The 20,786-nt window shown below is 51.4% G+C and overlaps 2 protein-coding genes across 2 annotated transcripts; both read left to right on the forward strand.

The window, feature by feature from the left end:
- Positions 1-2,268: 2,268 nt before the first annotated feature.
- BCKDK (branched chain keto acid dehydrogenase kinase) lies at positions 2,269-6,493 on the forward strand. The gene is made up of 12 exons (XM_039247896.1): positions 2,269-2,372; positions 2,929-3,308; positions 3,433-3,501; positions 3,593-3,703; positions 4,017-4,064; positions 4,145-4,264; positions 4,347-4,445; positions 4,638-4,711; positions 5,030-5,158; positions 5,250-5,339; positions 5,809-5,967; positions 6,058-6,493. The coding sequence occupies exons 2-12, from the start codon at positions 3,114-3,116 to the stop codon at positions 6,200-6,202; spliced, it is 1,239 nt and encodes a 412-aa protein (XP_039103827.1). The 5' UTR covers positions 2,269-2,372; positions 2,929-3,113; the 3' UTR covers positions 6,203-6,493.
- A 2,235-nt stretch (positions 6,494-8,728) lies between these two features.
- Positions 8,729-20,781, forward strand: KAT8 (lysine acetyltransferase 8). Its single transcript, XM_039247804.1, has 11 exons — positions 8,729-9,699; positions 11,029-11,103; positions 11,182-11,357; positions 15,961-16,014; positions 16,115-16,279; positions 17,026-17,115; positions 19,464-19,604; positions 19,702-19,795; positions 19,890-20,040; positions 20,182-20,336; positions 20,594-20,781. The coding sequence occupies exons 1-11, from the start codon at positions 9,489-9,491 to the stop codon at positions 20,656-20,658; spliced, it is 1,377 nt and encodes a 458-aa protein (XP_039103735.1). The 5' UTR covers positions 8,729-9,488; the 3' UTR covers positions 20,659-20,781.
- Positions 20,782-20,786: the final 5 nt, after the last annotated feature.

Here is a 20,786-nt window from a genome sequence, read left to right on the forward strand (position 1 = left end):
TATTCCAGGCGAGAGAACGGCAGGGAGAGGCTCTGAGGTGGAATGTTACTGGTATGTTTAGGGAGCAACAGGGAGGCCAGAGTGGCTGAAGCCAGTGCATGTGGGAGGAAAGGACAGAGAGGAAAGAGGGGAACAAGTCTTTAATCTTTCTGTAAAATGATAATAACAATAGTACCTGCCTCAGCGGGCTGTTACGAAGATGGAAATTAATACGCAAAGGGCTCTCAGAAGAGTGCCTGGCCAACGGTGAGCTCTATTATTACGGAACTCTGGGGTGTATTTCCAACTTCCGCCGCTAGGTGGCAGCAACGAGTTAAGGCCGAGTCCTGGTCTAGCGCGCAGGGTGAAAAAGGGGTGAAGCCCTGCCCAGACGCCTCCCGCTTGTGTGCTTTGGTCCACGCCGCGGACGCGTGAGCGCCGAGTTCTGGCACACTGAAAGCACTCGGTGCCCTTTGCTTCTCTGTGCGTGCTGTCCTCCTCACCCGAACCACCCTTCCTTCTCCCTTCTTCCACCAGCTCAAGCCGTGCCTGCCTCCAGAGCTGAGTGGCCTTCTGCCCACTCCGGGATATTGCCAGGATGCTGAGAAAGAAAGGGTGGGAATGGTGTGGGGGTTAGGGGGAACAGAGGATATCCAGAGACTCAGGGAGCCGTTTCCTCATGGGTATGCCCACCTTCCCCCAATTCCTCAGGCAGGTCAGCCGCAGTGAAGGGTCCCACCTCTGCTGAAGACTTAGGGCTCCAAAGATGTTGCCTGCCTCACTTAACCAGGTATTAATTTAAAAATTAAGGGGCGCCTGGGTGGCTCAGTCGGTTAAGTGTCCGACTTCGGCCCAGGTCTCGCGGTTCGTGGGTTTGAGCCTGGCGTCGGGTTCTGTGCTGGCAGCTCAGAGCCTGGAGCCTGTTTCAGATTCTGTGTCTCCCCCCCCCCCCTCTCTGCTCCTCTCCTGCTCATGCTGTGTCTCTCTCTGTCTCAAAAATAAAATGAAAACTATTTAAAAAAATTTTTTTAATTGGGGGGCACCTGGGTCGCTCAGTCGATTGACTATCAGATTTTGGCTCAGGCCATGATCTCACAGTTCATGAGTTCCAGCCCCACATTGGGCTCTCTGCTGTCAGCACAGAGCCCACTTCAGATCCTCTGTCTCCCTCTCTCTCTGCACCTCTCTCTCAAAAATAAATATTTAAAATTTTTTTAAATACTTAGAAAACACACAACCACGGTAAAGAAAAATCCAACAGTACAAGTGTACACACACACACACACACACACACACACACTGAAAAGTCTCCTCCCAATCATCTCCTGCTTGAAAAAGGTAATTACTTTTTCACTGGTCTCTCACACTCCCAACCACTACTTCCAGAAGGTTCTGTTTAACCAGCAGATTGAATCAAAACCCTTCAGTGACTTCTTAGCCTCAGAACAAATGCAAACTCCTCACCCTTCATGGTCTGGTTCTGGCCACCCCATCGGGCCCTTCTCCTTCCCAGCCTCTACATGGCTGCAGGTGTATCTGCAGATTATCCAGGCTATTCTCTGTCCTTCTATGCCCTTCCCGTTCCAGCTTAGGCTCCTGCCTGAGACCTACTCATGTTGCACCTATACCAATGTCCCAGACCCTATTTAATGCTTCCATCACCATCAGGATTAATGACATTGAAACTGTCTTTCTCTTTGGAGCAGGGAAGGATCTACTTATTTGATTCAATACCCAAACTCCTCTTCTGGCACAGAAAATTACCCAATCAGTGTGGCAGGTATGAATGAATAATAGTAACATACCTAACAGATAGTGCTAATTTCTGCTTGGCACTGTTCCAGGCAATTTACATATATATAAACTCATATATCCACACATCAACCCCAAGGTTGATACATCCTCATTATACCAACATGGACATTAAACGATTGAGCAGTTTAAGTAAGTTGCCCCAGCTAGTAAGTGCTGAGGTGGGGTTTGAACCAGCAGTTTGATTTTCCATAAATGAGTCAAGAGATGGAAGGAGGTTGGGAGAGCAGGGAAGGGACTCAGGGTTTGGTCGGTTTGCTTTGCATCTAAGGGTCTTCCTGCCCTCTTCCGTTAGCTCTCAGGAAGCCCATTTTATAAAGCAGGAGAGAGGGACCGAGGGCGACCACAAATAACTCCGAGAGACCTGTGGAAGGAGCCGTGGAATTTATTTTGGGGGTCCAGGAGCATGGGTGTGGCCGGGATGGGCTGGCTCCAAACTACAACTCCCAGGAGGCACCGGGCCCCCAAAGCCCAGGCGACGTCACAGCGGCAGAGGGCGCAGGCGATCTTGTCTACCCCGGCCGGTCGACTGTTGGCCGTTCCGCTCGGACCTCGGCTCTGGCCCTGGCCCTGGCACCGCGGTAAGTGGAGTAACCTGCCTGCAGAGGCTTGGCGGCGCGTGCTCATAGCCTCCGCCATTGCGCAGGACTGTGGCGTGCGCGTGGGCAGGGGTGGCATCTACCATATAGGGGGGATCCGGGCCGAACCAAGTGACCCTGCGGAGGGGAAACCCAGACGGCGACTCCCGGGCCGCTACTTTGAGGCAGCCGGGGGCACAATACTGTGTGCCACACATAAGCAGGCCACACTCGAGGGGCCCAGGTCTAAAGGCGCTGAGTAGGGGGTCAACCCCGCCCCCTGAACTGGGGTGCTCAGGACCCTAGGGAGCGGGGGCGTTGTTTTCGGGCTGGAAGAGTCTGAGGATCCCCAACCCTCCAAACACCAGATAAAGCCTCAAGTTGAAGAATTACCCCGGAAAACAAGGTTGTGCAGGCTCAGCCTGTATGTGTTTGGGAGGCGGTTGAATGGGTGGGCAGAGATTGCCCAGGACTGATAATACCAAGTGCCCACGTGGAGATATGGTGCTGGTTGACTGGAATCGGATCCTAACAACTCCCCCTTCCCTTTCCCTGACAGATGGGAACTGTTCCCTGGGGGCTGAGCTTGTCAGCATCCTTGACCTGCTGTTGCCCCTGAAGTCAGAGAAGAGACCCTTCGGACCCACACACCCCTGCCCCGTTTTGGGGTCGTGTCCGTGTATCCGGTCTTCTGCCCGAGCAGCGGCCTAGTTCGACAAAGAAAAAAAGGAGCAGAGCAGAACGATGATACTGGCGTCTGTGCTGGGAAGTGGTCCCCGGAGTGGGCCTCCACTCCGCCCCTTACTGGGGCCTGCACTGTCGCTCCGGGTCCGCTCCACATCAGCCACCGATACACACCACGTGGAGCTGGCGCGGGAGCGCTCCAAGACTGTCACCTCCTTTTACAACCAGTCGGCCATCGATGTGGCAGCAGAGAAGGTGCGCAGCTGGCAAGATGCCGGTCCGGAGCTGGAAAGGGTGTCCAGGGAAGGGGTGGAGCTAATGTGGTGGGGGTGGGGTGTTGCAGATCCTGTGCTCAAAGCCCATGTGCCCCCCCCTCCAGCCCTCAGTCCGCCTCACTCCGACTATGATGCTCTATTCAGGCCGCTCTCAGGATGGCAGCCACCTTCTGGTAAGATTTCTGCACCCTATTTCTCTCTTGGTCCCTGGAGCTCTGGCCCAACCACTCATGTCCTGGCCCTGACTTCCGTCTTCTTTTCTAGAAAAGTGCCCGGTATTTGCAGCAAGAGTTGCCAGTGAGGATTGCTCACCGCATCAAGGGCTTCCGTAGCCTTCCTTTTATCATTGGCTGCAACCCCACCATATTGCACGTGGTAAGGTGGTCTCGGGGCGTGGGTTTCTCTAGAGGGGACCTTAGATCAATGTGCCCACTGCCCAAGGGGTATATTGGGAAACGGGACTAGAGTGGCAGAGACTTGTCTGCCAAAAGGTTTCAGGGCCACAGAAAACTCAGATCCCAGCCTTCAGAGGCCAAAGCTGACTATACGTGGAGGCTTAAAAGGCCATGATGGGGGTTTAAACCAAGTGAATTGGGGTAGATGGCAATCACCATGGGTAAGCATGGGTGGCTGTTCTCTACCCAGTGCCCATAACATCCCTGTGAATTCCCACACCTCTTCCTTGCAGCACGAGTTGTACATCCGTGCGTTCCAGAAGCTGACAGACTTCCCTCCGGTGAGGGCTGGGCCAGGGCAGGGTGAGGGGCTGAGAGGTCAAGGCTGGAACATCCATGCTTATGACTCTGTGGCCTATAGATCAAGGACCAGGCGGACGAGGCCCAGTACTGCCAGCTGGTGCGACAGCTGCTGGATGACCACAAGGATGTGGTGACCCTCTTAGCTGAGGGCCTACGTGAGAGCCGGAAGCACATAGAGGTTAGGGGCAGCACAGTGGACGCCCGTGCCTACTGGGGGGGCTGGGAAAGGCACAGAGTTTCTGAGACCCCACTCTTTACAGGACGAGAAGCTCGTCCGCTACTTCTTGGACAAGACACTGACTTCAAGGCTTGGGATCCGCATGTTGGCCACACATCATCTGGCACTGCATGAGGACAAGGTGGGGTGCTGGGATCTGAGACCTATCAGGTGGGGCAGAGGGTACTGAGCCAGGGGCCTCCTTGGGCTGGGGACTGGGCCAAGGACCTGGGGAGAGGTTTGGGCTGCTTCAGAGGTCCAAAGACTGCAAACATTTGGTGGCCATGGTGTGAGTCAAGGTGCTGCTTAGTCTTGACCTTCTTTCTCCTGCCAGCCCGACTTTGTTGGCATCATCTGCACTCGCCTGTCTCCAAAGAAGATTATTGAAAAGTGGGTGGACTTTGCCAGGTGAGGCTAGAACAGCTAAGGGGGTGGATATCTTCTAACCCAGAAGGCTTGGGTCTGAGCCCTAGCCTAGGGAATGGTCTAGGGCAAGCTTTCTCAGATGTGACACAATTAACATTTTGGGTCAGATAATTCGTAGGAGCTGTCTTGTGCTTGTTAGGATCTTTAGAAGGGTGCCTGGCTTTTACTTAATACAACTTCTAGCTGTGGCCAGGAAAAATGTCTCTAGAAATTGCAAAATTTCTCTAGGGGTGGTGGGGGCAGAATCACCTCCATCTGAGAATCACTGGTCTAGGCTGGAATGCTTGCTCCTATCCACAGACGCCTGTGTGAGCACAAGTATGGCAATGCCCCCCGCGTCCGCATCAATGGACACGTGGCTGCCCGCTTCCCCTTCATCCCCATGCCACTGGACTACATCCTGCCTGAGCTCCTCAAGAACGCCATGAGGTGGGTTGGCTGGATATGCTGAAAGGGGGCAAGAGAGGAACAGGGGTGAAGCTGGGATGCCACTACCTACTGGTCTTCCCTCCCTGCATAGAGCCACGATGGAGAGTCACCTGGATACTCCCTACAATGTCCCAGATGTGGTCATCACCATCGCCAACAATGATATTGATCTCGTCATCAGGTTTGCCCTCAGTGGGAGTTGGGCTGGGACATATGGGGGTTCTAGGCACTGTTTCTGACTTGCTCTATGACCTTGAGCCAGTACCTGCCCCACTCTGAGACAAGATACTCTTCGTTTCTGAGAATGCCATGAACTGGATATGAATGGATCTGGGGCCAGCTGCAGGCTCCAGGGCCCTGTGCTTGTCAGCAACTGAAAGGCCTGGACTGAGGAGCCAGGAGTAACCAGTCCACAATGCTGGCTTGAGAATAAATGTAAAATCCTGTGAGATGGTATAAGCAGCCAGTGGCCCAGCAGAAGTGAGGATGGAAGGATGCCACTCATAAAAAACAAGGCCCAAGGGTCCAGGTGGACCATATTCCATCTTTGGGTGGAGGGGGTAGGAAGGCTCACTCGGTACTATTTGCTTGGGAGGTAGTGAGGCCCCGGCCAAAGCTGAGCCAAGTCCATGTTATCAACATTCTGCCAGGATTTCAGACCGGGGCGGGGGAATCGCTCACAAAGACCTGGATCGGGTTATGGACTACCACTTCACTACAGCTGAGGCCAGCACCCAGGACCCTCGGATCAGCCCCCTTTTTGGTCACCTGGACATGCACAGTGGCGGCCAGTCAGGGCCCATGCACGGGTGAGGCCCCACCTGGCCACAGTGGGGAGTGGGGGGACCCCAGGAGACTCAAGCCTCTGAAGCCCCTGTCCTCTGCCCCATCCATCCTAGCTTCGGCTTCGGGCTGCCCACCTCACGGGCCTACGCGGAATACCTCGGTGGCTCCCTCCGGCTGCAGTCCCTGCAGGGCATTGGCACAGATGTCTACTTGCGGCTCCGTCACATTGATGGCCGAGAGGAAAGCTTCCGCATCTGACCCCACAGCCCGGGGCCTGCTTGCCTGCCTGGCCTGGGCTGCACACCCTGCCGGGACCTTCTGGGTGAGGCAGGGTGTCGCCCTGCTCCACATGCTGCTGCATCTGGGGTCTTAGGGCCCCAAATATATGGAATTACATGGAGCCCGGTGCTGCTGCCTCCCTGCCTCCAGGCCTTGGAGGGCAGGAAGTGGGGACCCTTGAGGCCTCCAGCACCAGCTCCGTTATTCTCGTTCCTGGGGAACCCCCACCTTGACTGCTGTTTGTTATTAAAGTTCACATTTTGAATGCCCTCTTGGGCCCCGTGTGTGGGGAGGGCAGGTGAGCTTTTGTTTCCACCCTGTTCTGGTTCCCTGGGCCCTTGGGTTTAATTAGCTCATGTCTTAGCTTCTAACTGTCCCGACAGCCTGGCAGGCTACGTATAGAATTGCCCCCCAAGTCTGTACATTTGGTTTGGCGGGACTTGGGATGACTGGCAGTTTGTGCAAAGACCATTTCACTTAACAAATATTTCTGGGTCCCAGATAATTTTGAAGGCCCAACTTGGCCCAGCTTCAGGCGTCAGTTCTGACTCTTCCCTTCCTGGCAGTCACAGGTTCTGGAAGTGAAGGTCACCAGACTGGGCGACCTGAGCCACCTGATTCCTGAGCCTGAGTCAGGTTAAAAATACTGCCTGCCAGCTGTGCCTACTTCTGCCAAGGAAAAGGAACACACAAGATTATACCCTGGCAGGTGCCAAGGGACAGTGGGGCACTGGTAGGAAGGGCTAAAAGAAAGGGCTCCAGAGAGCAGGTGGGACCCAGGGGAGGGGAAGACAGGCCTGAAAGCCTGCTTTGGTGGGACTGGTGATGGAGGTGGGTGATTGAGGGGAGAAGGAATTGTATCTGAAGGTCAATGCCAGGTGGTAGAAACCACAGTGACTTACCAGACTGAAAATTCTGCTGGCTGCAGTGCAGGGGGGTGAGGCCAGAGTACAGCCAAGAAGCACAGGCCTTCTGCAGACAGCAGCGATACATGGACAGCTTTTAAGCTAGGAAGGGATGGTTCCAGTTGGATTTCCTCCTCAAAGCAGACACAGGAGGGTTTGTGTCCATGTGATTTGTTGAGAAAGTGCTCCGGTTAGGGAGGAGGGGAAGCAGGAAAGGGAAGGGCAGGAAACCAAACAAGGATGTCATCTCCGGCAAAAGTCCAGAACTAGTTAAGTTTTGCCTTAGAATTGGAGGCAAGAGAGTTCAGTTCCACAGTCATTGATGGACTCCTTTACTTGACAATCATTGGTTAATGTCTATGTTGGGATGTAAGGGTGGGTAGGTATGGATCCGAAGAGGTAACAAAGAGATTCCAGAGGATCTGGGTGAAGCATCTACATAGTTCTAGAAATAACAGATTTGCACAGTAGGAGGAGGGAGAATAGTGAGGAGGTTGGTTTAGTAACCTGGATCAGGGATTTATAAAGCTAGGGTTAATCCTGAACTAGAAAGGACAGCATCCCTGTAACAAGATGTTGAGTGAAGTCAAAAGTGATGCACCAGAACCCTGGGTGGATAGAATAACAATCTTGAAGGTGGGGGGTGGGATGGGGAGTGGGAGAAGGCATTACAATTTTAATTTTGTCTTGCCTGACTGATTTCTCCATATTCTTTTTTTTTTTTTTTTAATTGCTGAGAGAGAGAGAGAGAGAGCATGAGCAGAGGAGGGTCAGAGAGAGGGAGACAAAATCCCATGCAGGCTCCAGGCTCTGAGCTAGCGATCAGCACATAGCCCGACGCGGGGCTCGAACCCACGAACCGTGACATCATGACCTGAGCCGAAATCGGACTAGCTTAACCAACTGAGCCACCCAGGCGTCCCTTAAAAAAGATTTTTTAAGTGTTAGTTTATTTTTGAGAGTGGGAGAGACAGGGTATGAGCGTGTAAGTAGCAGAGTGAGAGGGAGACAGAATCTGAAGCAGGCTCCAGGCTCTGAACTAGCTGTCAGCACAGAACCGAACCCGACGCGGGGCTCGAACCCACAAACCGAACCGTGAGATCATGACCTGAGCCGAAGTCGGGACGCTTAATCGACTGAGCCACCCAGGCGCCCCTCCCCCCCTAAAATTCTTTAGTTTCCCCAAAGCCAAGTTACCAGCACTTACCACTGCCATCACCCCCACCCCATAGGGAACTATTTTTAATTTTTTTAGTTTATTTTGAGAGAGCGCGCGCCCCGGAAAGGGGTAAAGAGAGGGGGACAGAGGTCCGAAGCGGACTCCACACGGACAGCAAAGCACCGGACTTGGGGCTGGAACTCAACAGCCATGAGATCATGACCTGAGCCAAGTCCGAGGATTAACCAATTGAGCCACACAGGCACTCGAAGAACTCCTACTGATCTGCAACTTGAGGAGGCCTCAGGTTCCACCCCAATAACCAGTATGAGCTTCTAAGCCCTATAACCAATTTGCAAGTCAAAGAAAATTCAGAGGATGGCAAAAAAACAATGTTTATTGAGTACCTACCCTGCGGAGTACTGTGCAACACACTTATATACATAAGACATACCCTTTATATAGTTCTATGGATTATACAATCATGTATTTTAACCTTTATGGACCCTCTGAGAATGGACACCTTTGTACAATTTACCCAGAGCAGGATCAGAACCCGGGATTCCTCACCAAGCCCAAGACGCTAAGATTTCTGTTGTGTTTGACTAGTTTGTTTAGGGGACATCTGTTGTGGGTGGCCTGGTACTTTCTTTAGAAAAGCTTAATCCTATGAAAGTAATTTACTAGCTATCCCCGGACACAGCGGTCCTGTTTTCCCTCACCGTGAACAAGTATGGCAGTTTCTTCAATCTTTACAATCTTTACGGCAGAAGTGGGCGGCGCAGAGGTGGAAATTAATTCCAAGCTTAAAGCCCTACTGCCAGGCAGCCAGGGAGGCAAGCTTTGGCTCCGCCCCGGTACCGGGTAAAGTGGGGGCAGTGCCTCTGGTAATTGGCACCCCTCAACTTCCTCAGGCACCAGGCCTTTTAAAAATATCTGACTCAGTCATCACATCACGAAGGTCTCTTTCAACTCAGGATTCAGCCATATTTCCATACGGAAGAAAAAAAAAAGTCCAGCGCGATTGGCACCCGAAAGGTCAAACTTGTCCAGGGACCGCCAGAAGGCCGCAGTAACCAATGAACTCTTGCTACGTCACAGACCCCACCTTCAAACCGGCAGCTACCTCCGCCACGCGTCGCTGACCCGGAACTAAAAGCACTGCGCGGCGCCGAATCCTGGCGTCATTTCCACTACAACGATGGCGGCACAGGGAGCTGCTGCGGCGGTTGCGGCGGCTACTTCAGGGGTCGCGGGGGAGAGCGATCCCGGGCCCGGGGAGAATGCGGCGGTCGAGGGGGCCGCCCCGTCCCCGGGCCGCGTCTCTCCTCCGACCCCGGCGCGCGGCGAGCCGGAAGTCACCGTGGAGATCGGAGAAACGTACCTGTGCCGACGTCCGGATAGCACCTGGCGTGAGGGCGGGGCCCAGGGACAGGGGGCGGGCCTGAGGGCGGGTTATCTGAGGGGCCTGCGTCATGGGGGCGGGGCTTGAGGGAAGAACGCAGAGTTTCCGGCCCTCCCGGGCGCCGCCTACAAATTCCAGCAGTCTGGCTACACCTGACCACAGTAGCTCCCATTTGTTTACGTTGTGTAGCGCTCCCATTCCACTTGCTTATCCAATCTTAGGCTTCATTTTCTGTTCAAACAAAATCGTGGTTCCTTGCTGGTCTCTCTGGTCTCTGCGACTTACTTTTCCATCCCTCTTCTACAACCGCCAGCGGAGAGGACCTACCAAAACACAAAATTGAGCTTCCCTTTTCCTTCCCTTGCCGTACTTCATCTTCAGAATAAACCTCAGATTCCTTAGAAGGACGTGCATCTTTGTGACCTGTGGTTTCTAGACACCCCTAGCAAAGGCCATTGCCAGACTAGATCACACTGTGCTCTCTGAAGACCATATGCCTTTTACCACCTGTGCCCGCTGCTTGAATGCCCTTGCCTTTCTCCTTGTTCACCTGGCTGGCTCTTACTCATCCTTTTAACACACCATATCCCTTGTGATGCCATTTCTGACTCCCTTCAGGCAAAGTGAGTCCATCTTTTATGAATGTGCCTACATTTTCTTCATACCTCAGCTGGCCGTAGCATATGTGACTTTATTTAGTCACTGTCTACGTCTTCCACTATCAAAGTGGGAACTTCTGGAGGGCAGGAACACTTGTGATTCACTGCTGTGTCCTCTCTACCCAGCAATAACACAGCATAGGGCCAGACAGACACGCAGTGGTTGCCTTACTCATTTGTTGAATGGTTGACTAGTTGTCAGGCACTATGCTACATGCTTTTAGAGGCATTAACTCACCCTCTGAGGTGGGCACTATTATCTCTGTTTTGTAGATGAAGAAACTGAAGCTCAACCAAAATAATTTGCACTTAAATAGAGGAAGTGAGGAGCTAGAGTTGTATATAAACCCAGAGCCAGCCCTTGTGACTCCTAAACAAATGAACAACTAAATATAGTAAAACAAGCATTGAATTTGGAGCCAGATTTTAACTTAGTTAAGTGTTAGTTTATCATTTTTCAAATACGTGAGCCTGGGTAAGCTTCAGTTTTTCATCTGTAAAGTAAGAGTAACAGCTCCAACCAAGCCTACTTCACAGGCAGCGATTGATGGAATGGCAGATATAGACAGGTGATGTTAGCTTGTGTGTGTCCCTCGAATCTGGAAACTGCTCCTGGGGGTGAAGGATTCTTGTTCCATCCCTGCCTTCCTGATGATCCTATCCTTTTTCTTTCACAGATTCTGCTGAAGTGATTCAATCTCGAGTGAACGATCAGGAGGGCCGAGAGGAATTCTATGTACACTACGTGGGCTGTGAGTGACTTGGGGCTCCCTGGGCTTGGGTAGGGGTGAGGGGTGGAAGAACAGCACCCTCATGGCCTATCCTCACAGTTAACCGGCGACTGGACGAATGGGTAGACAAGAACCGGCTGGCGCTGACCAAAACAGTAAAAGATGCCGTGCAGAAGAACTCAGAGAAGTACCTGAGCGAGCTGGCTGAGCAGCCTGAGCGCAAGATCACTCGCAATCAAAAGCGCAAGCATGATGAGATCAACCATGTGCAGAAGGTCCGGGCCCCCTCCCCTTCCCCAAGGCCCCAGGAGGCTCTGCCAGCGTCCTTGGGTCCCAGCGCCAAAACCATAGCAGTTCCCATTTCTTTCTTTCTTTTTAGTTGTAATGTTTATATATTTGGGCGGGGGGAGGGGCAGAGAGAGTCGGAGACAGAGGCTCCGAAGCAGGCTATGTATTGACAGCAGAGAGCCCGATGTGGGGCTCGAACCCACAAGCCATTAGATCATGACCTAAGCTGAAGTCGGCTGCTTAACCGACTGAGCCACCAGGTGCTCCAGCCCCTCCCCTTTCTCAAGCTCCCCGTGTAAGGGGCTCTACCTATGTTTTGTGAGAGAGTCTTCACAGATAAGAAAACTGAGGCTCAGAGAGGGCAAGCACTTTGCTCCAGTCTCACAGCAAGTAAATGGCACAGCTGGGACTGGAACTCAGGCCTCCTGCACCGATAGCCTCCTTTGTCTCCTATTTGCTGTGCCACTTCAGACAAACAATTGAAGTCCAAAGGGAAGGAAGAGAATGAATGATACTGGGCACTTGCTGTTGCCAAGCACCGTGCTGAGTCATGCGTGTACATAAGCTTATCACATCCTTCCTAACAGTTCAATGCCACAGGAATAATGGTTTCTTTTTGTAGATGAGGAAGCAGGATCAGAGAGGTTAGGTAACATGCCCAAGGTTACACAGCTAGTAAAAGAGTGGACTGGAATTAGAACAATAATGGCAAACATTTATTGGCTTGTGAGCCAAAGTTATAGGCTGAGTGTTTTAATACATGATCTCACTGAAGTTTCACAGCAGTCCTGTGAGGTAAGCATCGTAATTATCTCCAGTTTACAGGGGAGGAACAGATAGGCTTAAGAACCCAGTCAGGAATTAGATTTGCCAACTAGATTGTCCTACTTTGGCGTACCAGCCCTTAATCGTGACTTTGACACCTAGAAACTTGAGCCACTCGTTCCAAAATCTGGGTTCTTTTCACCAAAGTATCCCTGCCCCTGGGGGATACTTTCCTCCACTTCGAGCCTCGGTTTCTTTTTAAAAGTTTTTTTTTTTTTTTTTAAGGTTTATTTATTTTTGAGAGAGAGAGACAGCCTGAGCAGGGGAAGGACAGAGAGAGAGAGGGAGACACAGAATCTGAAGCAGGCTCTAGGCTCTCAGAGCCCAACATGGGGCTCCAACCCACGAACCACAAGATCATGACCTGAGCCAAAGTCAGCCGCTTAACCGACTGAGCCACTCAGGCGCCCCCGAGCCTCAGTTTCTTGATTTGTAAAACAGGGAGTGCAGATGAGACCAGGGCTTATTGAGGTTTCAAGGCACTTAGACATTCATTAGCTTCAGCCTGTGAGATTTCATCTTTTTGCATGTTTGTTGTGTGCTTTGGGGCAGTGTTTTTCCAACAGTGGGGCGCAACTTTCAGTGGATTGTCAGATTAGTTCAGTGGATTATGACTGGCATTTACATTTAAAAATGAAAGAAAGGGGCACTTGGCTGTCTCAGTAGAGCATGCACCTCTTAATCTTGGGATCGTGAGTTCATGCCCCATGTTGAGCAGAGAGATTGCTTAAAAATTTTTTAAAAATGAAAAGAAGAAATAGGGTAAGATAGAAAATATCAGAGTACATTGTATGTTATCAGAGGTAAGTATTATTTTTGAGCAGCTTTCATTTCACTTACAAGTACACGTACATGTATACACAAACAGGTCAGCTCGTTTACAGTGCCAACTGCACTTCATACTGGGGGTTGTGAAAAACAATTTTTGAAATTGAAATGGTCTAAGGCTGCACTTAACCACAATTGACCTTCTTGTGATATGTGGAAGTGTTTAATAGCTATACTGTCTGATAGAGTAGCCACTGGCCACATGTGGCAATTGAGCACTTCAAATGTGTTTAGTGTGGCTAAGAATTCTATTTAAATTTAATGAATTTCGGGGTGCCTGGGTAGCCCACTCGGTTAAGCATCTGACTTTGGCTTAGTTCCTAATCTCACGGTTTGTGAGTTCGAGTCCTGCGTTGGCCTCTGTGCTGACAGCTCAGAGCCTAGAGCCTGCTTCAGATTCTATGTCTCCATCTCTCTCTGCCCCTCCCCTGCTCGTGCTCTGTCTCTCTCTCTCTCAAAAATAAATAAACATTAAAAAATAAAATTGAACCAATGAGTTTAAATAGCCACTTGTGGTCAGTGGCTCCTCTGCTGAACAGCATAGGTCTGAGTATCTTTTAGCTCCTCGACCAGGTTGCACTAGCAAATTAAGTCTCAAAGATGTACCTCAAAGCCTGGTAGTCAGCAGGGTGGATGACAGTGGGCCAGTGGTGATAAAAATCAAAGGACGGATAATCGGTGAGTTAATCAGCCAGGTTCTTCACAGCCTAATTAATGTTTAATTCTAAATAAATTGCAGCATTTAAAAAAGTAGTGTTTTGTAGTTCTTTAACGCATTTGCAGAAGAGGATTGTATTTTGTGAGAGTTGGGAAGTGGGTTTTTTAAAGAGGCCTATGAGGAAAATCTCTCTTCCCTCATCTTTACGGGGGTTAGGCTGAGGGTTGGACACACCAGGGGCCTGCGCCTGACAGTGCTGAGTACCAGTTCTGTAACCTCACCTCTCTGTGCCGCAGTTTCCTTTTTGTGCAGTATGGATAATGAGCACTCATGTCCCTGGTTCTTTGTGAGGACTAAATGAAATAATGTGTGTGGAGTGCTTGGCACTTGTAATAAATGGCAGCTAGCTAGTCCCCGAGGGCAAATGACCTCACCTCTCCCTGCCTGTTTACTTCTCTGTAAAATAGAAATAAGAATGCTCTGTCTCAGGGTGGCTGAAAAGGTAAAATGAGGCCATACAGGCAAAGTGCTTTGTGGAAGGGGGTCTGAGTAAAACGCTGGCTCCTTTCTGCCTTCTCAACTATACGGCAAGGTTCCTGTCTCTAGTGTAGGTCATGGGCCTTCTTGGACCCCCTCCCCCCCTTCATCGTTAGGCTGTACTTGCTTTACTTCTACAGAGTCTGGCTTAAGAGTAGGATGTGTCATGAGTATGGCATGACTTTTAGTCCCTGCTTTCTAAGGACTTGGAAAATAGGGGACACCAATTGGGGGCAGGTAGAGGGGATTGTTGTTAACCACTGAATTCCCAAATTGAGAAGGAGAGGGCGTATTCTGTCAGAAGAATCCAGTCAGGTCTCCTGGAGGGAGCAGGAAGGGTGCGAGGCCTTGAAGGACAGGAAAGAGTACAGTAAAAACAATTACACATGATGGCTCATAAAACTGCCTCATCTCACACTCACCTGGCTTACGCTCTGTTTGAGGTTGAGTAAGCATTTTTTGGTGGCAAGAGGCGAGGGAACTGCATGTGCAAAGGCTCGGAGGCCTCAAGAAGAGAAGTATTGATAGTGTAAATTTGAAGGGGCTGAGACTGGAGGCTGAGAATCTTCAGAGGCTTAGGTAATTGTCCAGACTTGGGATGGTGGCAATGGCTATTTGGAGTTGGACGGAGGAGAATTCCAGAGAGGGATCAATTCCACAGATGTCAAGGAGGTAGAATTCACAGGACTTGGCCCTATATTGGACACCAGCCTCCTGAGAGAAGGAGTCTTATGAGTAGACCAGGGCACCTGGGTGGCTCAGTTGGTTACACATCCGACTCTTGGTTTCAGCTCAGGTCATGATCTCACGGTTTGTGAGTTCGAGCCCCGCATTGGACTCTGAGCTGGCAGTGTGGAACCTGCTTAGGATTTTCTCTCTCTCTCTCTGCTCCTTCCCCGATGGTCTCTCTCTCAAGTAAATAAATCACTTAAAAAAAAAAAAGAGCAGACCTGCTACTGGTCTTGGGCAGTTGGACTGAGGGTGATGTCCAGGAGGATGAATAGGTTTGCAGGGAGCACAGGTTGAGTCCCTTTCTAGACATCTAAAGTCCGATGTACCTGTGGGAGCGACCCGTGGGGCAGGCAGCTCCCTGGACCTGGTGCTCAGGAAAGAGGTCCAGTCACGTCAGGGAGGCCAGCGCCAGTCCCTCCTGTTTGCACAGAAGAGAAGATCCGTTATTTATATGCCTCAGGACAATTTTTTTTTTAAATGTTTTATTTATTTCTAGAGAGAGAGAGAGACAGTGTGAGCAGGGGAGGGGCAGAGAGAGAGGGAGTCACAGACTGAAACAGGCTCCAGGCTCTGAGCTGGCAGTCAGCACAGAGCCTGACGCGGGGCTTGAACCCACAACCGCGAGATCATGACCCAAGCGAAAGTCGGACGCTCAACCGACTAAGCCACCCAGGCGCCCCTGCCTCAGGACAATTTTGGCAGAGCTCCCGTTGCATAGCTGGAGCTCCTAGTCCAAGGAGACCGGAACCAGGCCTGATCCAAGCCCAGGTCACCTGGCAAAAGGTCCAAACTCAGGCATCAGGGATGTGTGGGTGGGCGGGAAAGTCAGAGAGAAGCTTGGCCCAGCTGGCTTTAAAACCAGATAAAACAAGCTAGCTGTTCATGTGGTTATTGTCATTCAGAGGTTGAGGTCTGGAAGATGTGAGGGAAGCACTGGGTTCTGGTTCAGGGGAGGGACAACTTGCCCTCTACTTCTGTTCACCTCTATCCACTGCTCTGTCCTTGCCCAGACCTATGCAGAGATGGACCCCACAACAGCAGCCTTGGAAAAGGAACATGAGGCGGTAAGCAGGGGCAGGGCTCCTGCCTGCGGGTACCCCCTCTCCCGGCTTTGCTTGCTCCGACTGAGCCATCCACTGCCCTCGGCCCCCACGTTCCCCACAGATCACCAAGGTGAAGTATGTGGACAAGATCCACATCGGGAACTACGAAATCGATGCCTGGTACTTCTCACCGTTCCCCGAGGACTATGGGAAACAGCCCAAGCTGTGGCTCTGCGAGTACTGCCTTAAGTACATGAAATTCGAGAAGAGCTACCGCTTCCACTTGGTGAGACTGGGCCAGCCGGGCCTGGAGAGAGGCAGGCGTGGAGGCAAGGGCTGCCAAGGCTGCAGCGATAGGGAAGAGAGACAGGCCCAGAGGAGTCGAGTATAAGGAAGAGCTGTCCGTGGGTCAAGAGACCTGGGTTTTAGGCCTGGCTTTACCTTTGCTTGAGTGACCTTGGCCAACTTGCTGCCTTTTCCCAGACCTCAGTTTCCTCTTCTGTGAAATGGGGACAGTAATCCCTGCCCTTACCGTTTCCTCAGGTCAACCCAAACACCATATGTTTATCAAGGCCAGCGCAGTGCCAGGTTCCTCAGTGCAAAAGAGGAAGCAAGCATAGCCCCTGAGCAATGGGACTGTAAGGTGTGGACAGATGGGAAGCAAGGGGGGGTGGGGGGGTTGGGGGAGTGGGGTTGGGGGAGGGGGGGTGTTGCTGCGGGCTCACATCACCAGTGCAGGAAACACTAGGGTATCTCTCAAAGGGTGTAGTCTGAGGTAGATGTGTACATTTTAGGAATCGCCATGGTCATGGATGAGAGCCCTGTAGAGTCCTCCAAAGCCAGGCTGATCTGAACTTGAAACCATCTAGATGTATTATATTCAAGCCAGTTATTTAGCCTCTGTACCTCTGTCTCTTCATCTATAAGATAGGCTCTGTCTCCTCAGGTAGTTGGCAGGATTACTTGATGTAGGTGAAGTACAGAGCCCAACCTCAGGGTCTCAAGCTTATGCCTCCCCATCCCCACCCCCAGGGCCAGTGTCAGTGGCGGCAGCCCCCAGGGAAGGAGATCTACCGCAAGAGCAACATCTCTGTGTATGAGGTAGATGGCAAAGACCACAAGGTGAGTTAGACGGCCGAGGTGCTGTGGGGCGGTGTGGGGAGCACTGGCACCTCTTGGATGATCCTCATTGTCACCGAAAGGGTAGAAGCCAGTCTTGGGACAGGCCCCCACCGGGAAAAGGCCTGTGGATCGTGCTTAGCCTGGCACATGACCTATGGTTGGTGCATGGTAGACACATGGCCCTGTGGTATCAGTCTTAGGGACTGGGTTTCTGTTCTGTCCCTGAAGACTTTCCTCCTGATGGGTAGCTTAGTTTTGGGCAATTTTGACACCCACAGTAGAGATTGCCATGCCAGAGGCTGCTTTGAGAAGCGCTCTTTCTTTCTTTCTTTCCTTCTTTCCTTCTCTCTTTCTCTTTCTTTCTTTCCTTCTTTCCTTCTCTCTTTCTCTTTCTTTCTTTCCTTCCTTCCTTCCTTCCTTCCTTGCTTCCTTCCTTTCTTCCTTCTTTCTTTCTTTAATGTTTTATTTACTTGTTTGAGAGAGAGAGATAAAGACAGCGTGAGCAGGGGAGGGTCAGAGAGAGAGGGAGACACAGAATCCAAAACCAGCTCCCCGCTCTGAGCTAGCTGTCAGCACAGAGCCTGACGCGGGGCTCGAACCCACAAACCGCGAGATCATGCCCTGAGCCGAAGTCAGCTGCTTAACGGACTGAGCCACCCAGGTGCCCCTGAAGCGCTTTCTCTTTCTGCCTGAAGGAAAGGTTTCTTTCCTGGGAGGGGACTGCTTTGTGTGAGACTTTCTGCCTGATGCCGGTATGGCTCTGACAGCTGAGTTCCTTGTTTCTGGCAGAAAGACCTCAGTGGGGGAGGGTGGGGCATTTAGGGCCTGCTTTGCTGCCGTTGAGAATCTGGCCTTTGCCTGGCAAGGTCTCACCAAGTGTCCCTGTTTCCCATGGAAAGGCAGTAGAGTGTGAGGAAAAGAGGGAAGGCTTCTGAGTGGCTCCTGCTTCAAATTGTCCTGTTATTGGTAGCTGACCTTGGACAAGTTACTTAACGTTGTTTGTTCCTATTTCCTCATCTATAAGATAAGAGTTATGATAATGTTTACCTAATAGGGCTGTTGGTGGAACAAATGAGACAGAAATGCCAAGTACTTAACACAGTGCCTGGCATCAAGTCGGTGCTTGGTAAACATGGGCCTTTGTTATTATTGGTGACCCCTCGGGCTAAGTCAGCCTTGTGATAAATAGCTTGGGGAATATTAGCCCTTAGCCTGGCCCGAGTCCGCTGCTTTGCCTGAGCCTGAACAGTGGGAATAGCAGAAAGGGCTCCAGCAGGAGGTGTGGGTGTTCTTTCTAGCTCTAGGTTAACCCTGAAGCTTCAAGCAAGCACTGCCCCTTCCCAAAGCCTCGGTTTCTTCCTGAGTGAAGTGCACAAGCAGTGCTGGACTTCACAATTGTTGGATCAAATAAGAGTGGATATAAAAGGTGTCATAAACCAGCGGGCCTCATGATCTGTGCCATGAAGCCAGCCTCACGGTCTCATTGTCCCTCCTGATGTTGGTCTCTAGCTGGTGTGGGTGGGTATCTGGGCCTGCAGCAAGGAGGCTGCTGAGGCCCAGCAGAGGAGTGCACCCAAGTGGGCAGACAGCTCAGGCTTTGGAGTCAGGCTCAGAGGTCATCCATTCAGCAAACATTTGCCAAGCACAAGGCTAAGCAATAAAGCTCGGCACTTGCTATGAACGAGACAGAAGTCCTATACCAGTTTGAATCCTGCCATAGCACTCACCAGCCATGGGACCTCATGCCAGCCATATCTCCTTGAGCCTCAGTTTGCCAATCTGAAACATAAGAGTTAATGTCCCTGAAGACTGAACTCCTATTTAGCACTTAGACATGGTAACTGAGGGGTGCCTGGGTGGCTCAATTGTCTAAGTTTCAGTTCTGATCTCAGGGTTATGAGTTCAAGCCCCACTTTGGGCTCCAAAGCTGGGCATAGAGTCTATTAAAAAAAAAAAAAAAAAAAAGTGGTAACTGAGTTGGGCACCTGGCTGGTTATTGGTGCAGCACACAACTCTTGATCTCAGGGTCATGAGTTTGAGCTCCACATTAGGTGTAGAGATTACTTAAAATCTTTGGGAAAAAAAAAAAAAAAAAAGAAAGAAAACAAAAAAAGAAGTGGTAACAGATTAATCCAGCTCTCTGGTTTTCAGTTTCCCTGTCCATCAAAAAATGACGGTAAGACTGCCTCCAATTCTAAATACTACTGTTCTGTGAGGAGCCCACTTCTCACGGGCCTGGCACTGGCACATGCAAAGCAGGGTGGCAGCCACAGCCCAGGCCTCAGTGGAGCTAGGTGGGGGAGTTACACCTGCTCCCTGAGCCAGCTTCCACTTCTCCCGCCTCTCAGATTTACTGTCAGAACCTGTGTCTGCTGGCCAAGCTTTTCCTGGACCACAAGACATTGTACTTCGACGTGGAGCCCTTCGTCTTTTACATCTTGACTGAAGTGGACAGGCAGGGGGCCCACATTGTTGGCTACTTCTCTAAGGTGCTGGATTGGAGGGCCCAGGTGGAGGGAGGGTGGGGACTATGAACCAGAGAAGGGGCTGAGCCTCCCCAGAGGCCCTGACCACACACCCCTGTAGGAGAAGGAGTCTCCAGATGGGAACAATGTGGCCTGCATCCTGACTCTGCCCCCCTACCAGCGCCGTGGCTATGGAAAATTCCTCATTGCTTTCAGTGAGTGGTTCCTGGCCTGTCAGGGAAGGGGCAGCTATTGGGGGGAGCCAGAGCAGGGCTGGGTCCTCAGAATCCTTTTTTCCACCACTGCCAGGTTATGAGCTCTCCAAGCTAGAGAGCACAGTAGGCTCCCCTGAGAAGCCACTGTCTGACTTGGGCAAGCTCAGCTACCGCAGCTACTGGTCTTGGGTCCTGCTGGAGATCCTGCGAGACTTCCGGGGCACATTGTCCATCAAGGACCTCAGGTGAGGGCCCTGGAACTTAAAGAGGGAAGTGTTCTTCTAAGGTTGGCCATGATCTTGTCTGTCTCCTTGTCCCTTTTTGCTGTCCCAGTCATACCCCACAAGGGAACTCTCCCCAGCATATACTCCAATCCCTTTCTGCAGTCAGATGACCAGCATCACCCAGAATGACATCATCAGCACCCTGCAGTCCCTCAATATGGTCAAGTACTGGAAGGGCCAGCATGTGATCTGCGTCACACCCAAGCTGGTAGAAGAACACCTCAAAAGTGCTCAGTATAAGAAACCACCCATAACAGGTAGGTGGGGGGCTGCCCAGGTTGTGTGTGGCAGGGGGTAGGTGTTGAGGTCTACCGGGAGCCAAGGCTACCTTTTTGCTGTCACATGATCCCAAACTAGTCTGACCAGCTCCCAGGACCGAAGCCTGGGGCAGTCTAGTCATTCCCAGGCCTCCCTACCCCCTTCCCAGCTCAAGCTGCCCTTGTTCTCACCTAGAGGTGACACCTGGCCTGGGCCCAGAGTCCCAGCTTTGCCTCTCATGTCTCTCTCCCCACAGTGGACTCTGTCTGTCTCAAGTGGGCCCCCCCCAAGCACAAGCAAGTCAAACTCTCCAAGAAGTGAGTGGCCTGTGCCCCTGCTGCTGGACCTTTGCCTCCTTGTCCCCTAGCCTGTAAATATGTACAAACTTGTTTCGTCGTTGTTTTTTTTTTTTTTTTTTTTTTAATAAAGTAAGTTCTGCCAGTGGTTCT

Source organism: Hyaena hyaena, unplaced genomic scaffold (genome assembly GCF_003009895.1).
Source record: "Hyaena hyaena isolate Hyena2069 unplaced genomic scaffold, ASM300989v1 scaffold_306, whole genome shotgun sequence".
Lineage (NCBI taxonomy): Eukaryota > Metazoa > Chordata > Mammalia > Carnivora > Hyaenidae > Hyaena > Hyaena hyaena.

What these genes read in the sequence shown, in the direction of transcription:
- BCKDK (XM_039247896.1), top strand. Translation starts at nt 3,114, where the DNA reads ATGATACTGGCGTCTGTGCTGGGAAGTGGTCCCCGGAGTGGGCCTCCA. An exon ending in ACCCCACCATATTGCACGTG is followed by an intron (nt 3,704 to 4,016) that starts GTAAGGTGGTCT and finishes TCTTCCTTGCAG; the next exon opens with CACGAGTTGTACATCCGTGC. An exon ending in CTCCTCAAGAACGCCATGAG is followed by an intron (nt 5,159 to 5,249) that starts GTGGGTTGGCTG and finishes CTCCCTGCATAG; the next exon opens with AGCCACGATGGAGAGTCACC.
- KAT8 (XM_039247804.1), top strand. Translation starts at nt 9,489, where the DNA reads ATGGCGGCACAGGGAGCTGCTGCGGCGGTTGCGGCGGCTACTTCAGGG. An exon ending in CTATGTACACTACGTGGGCT is followed by an intron (nt 11,104 to 11,181) that starts GTGAGTGACTTG and finishes CTATCCTCACAG; the next exon opens with TTAACCGGCGACTGGACGAA. An exon ending in TAAGAAACCACCCATAACAG is followed by an intron (nt 20,337 to 20,593) that starts GTAGGTGGGGGG and finishes CTCTCCCCACAG; the next exon opens with TGGACTCTGTCTGTCTCAAG.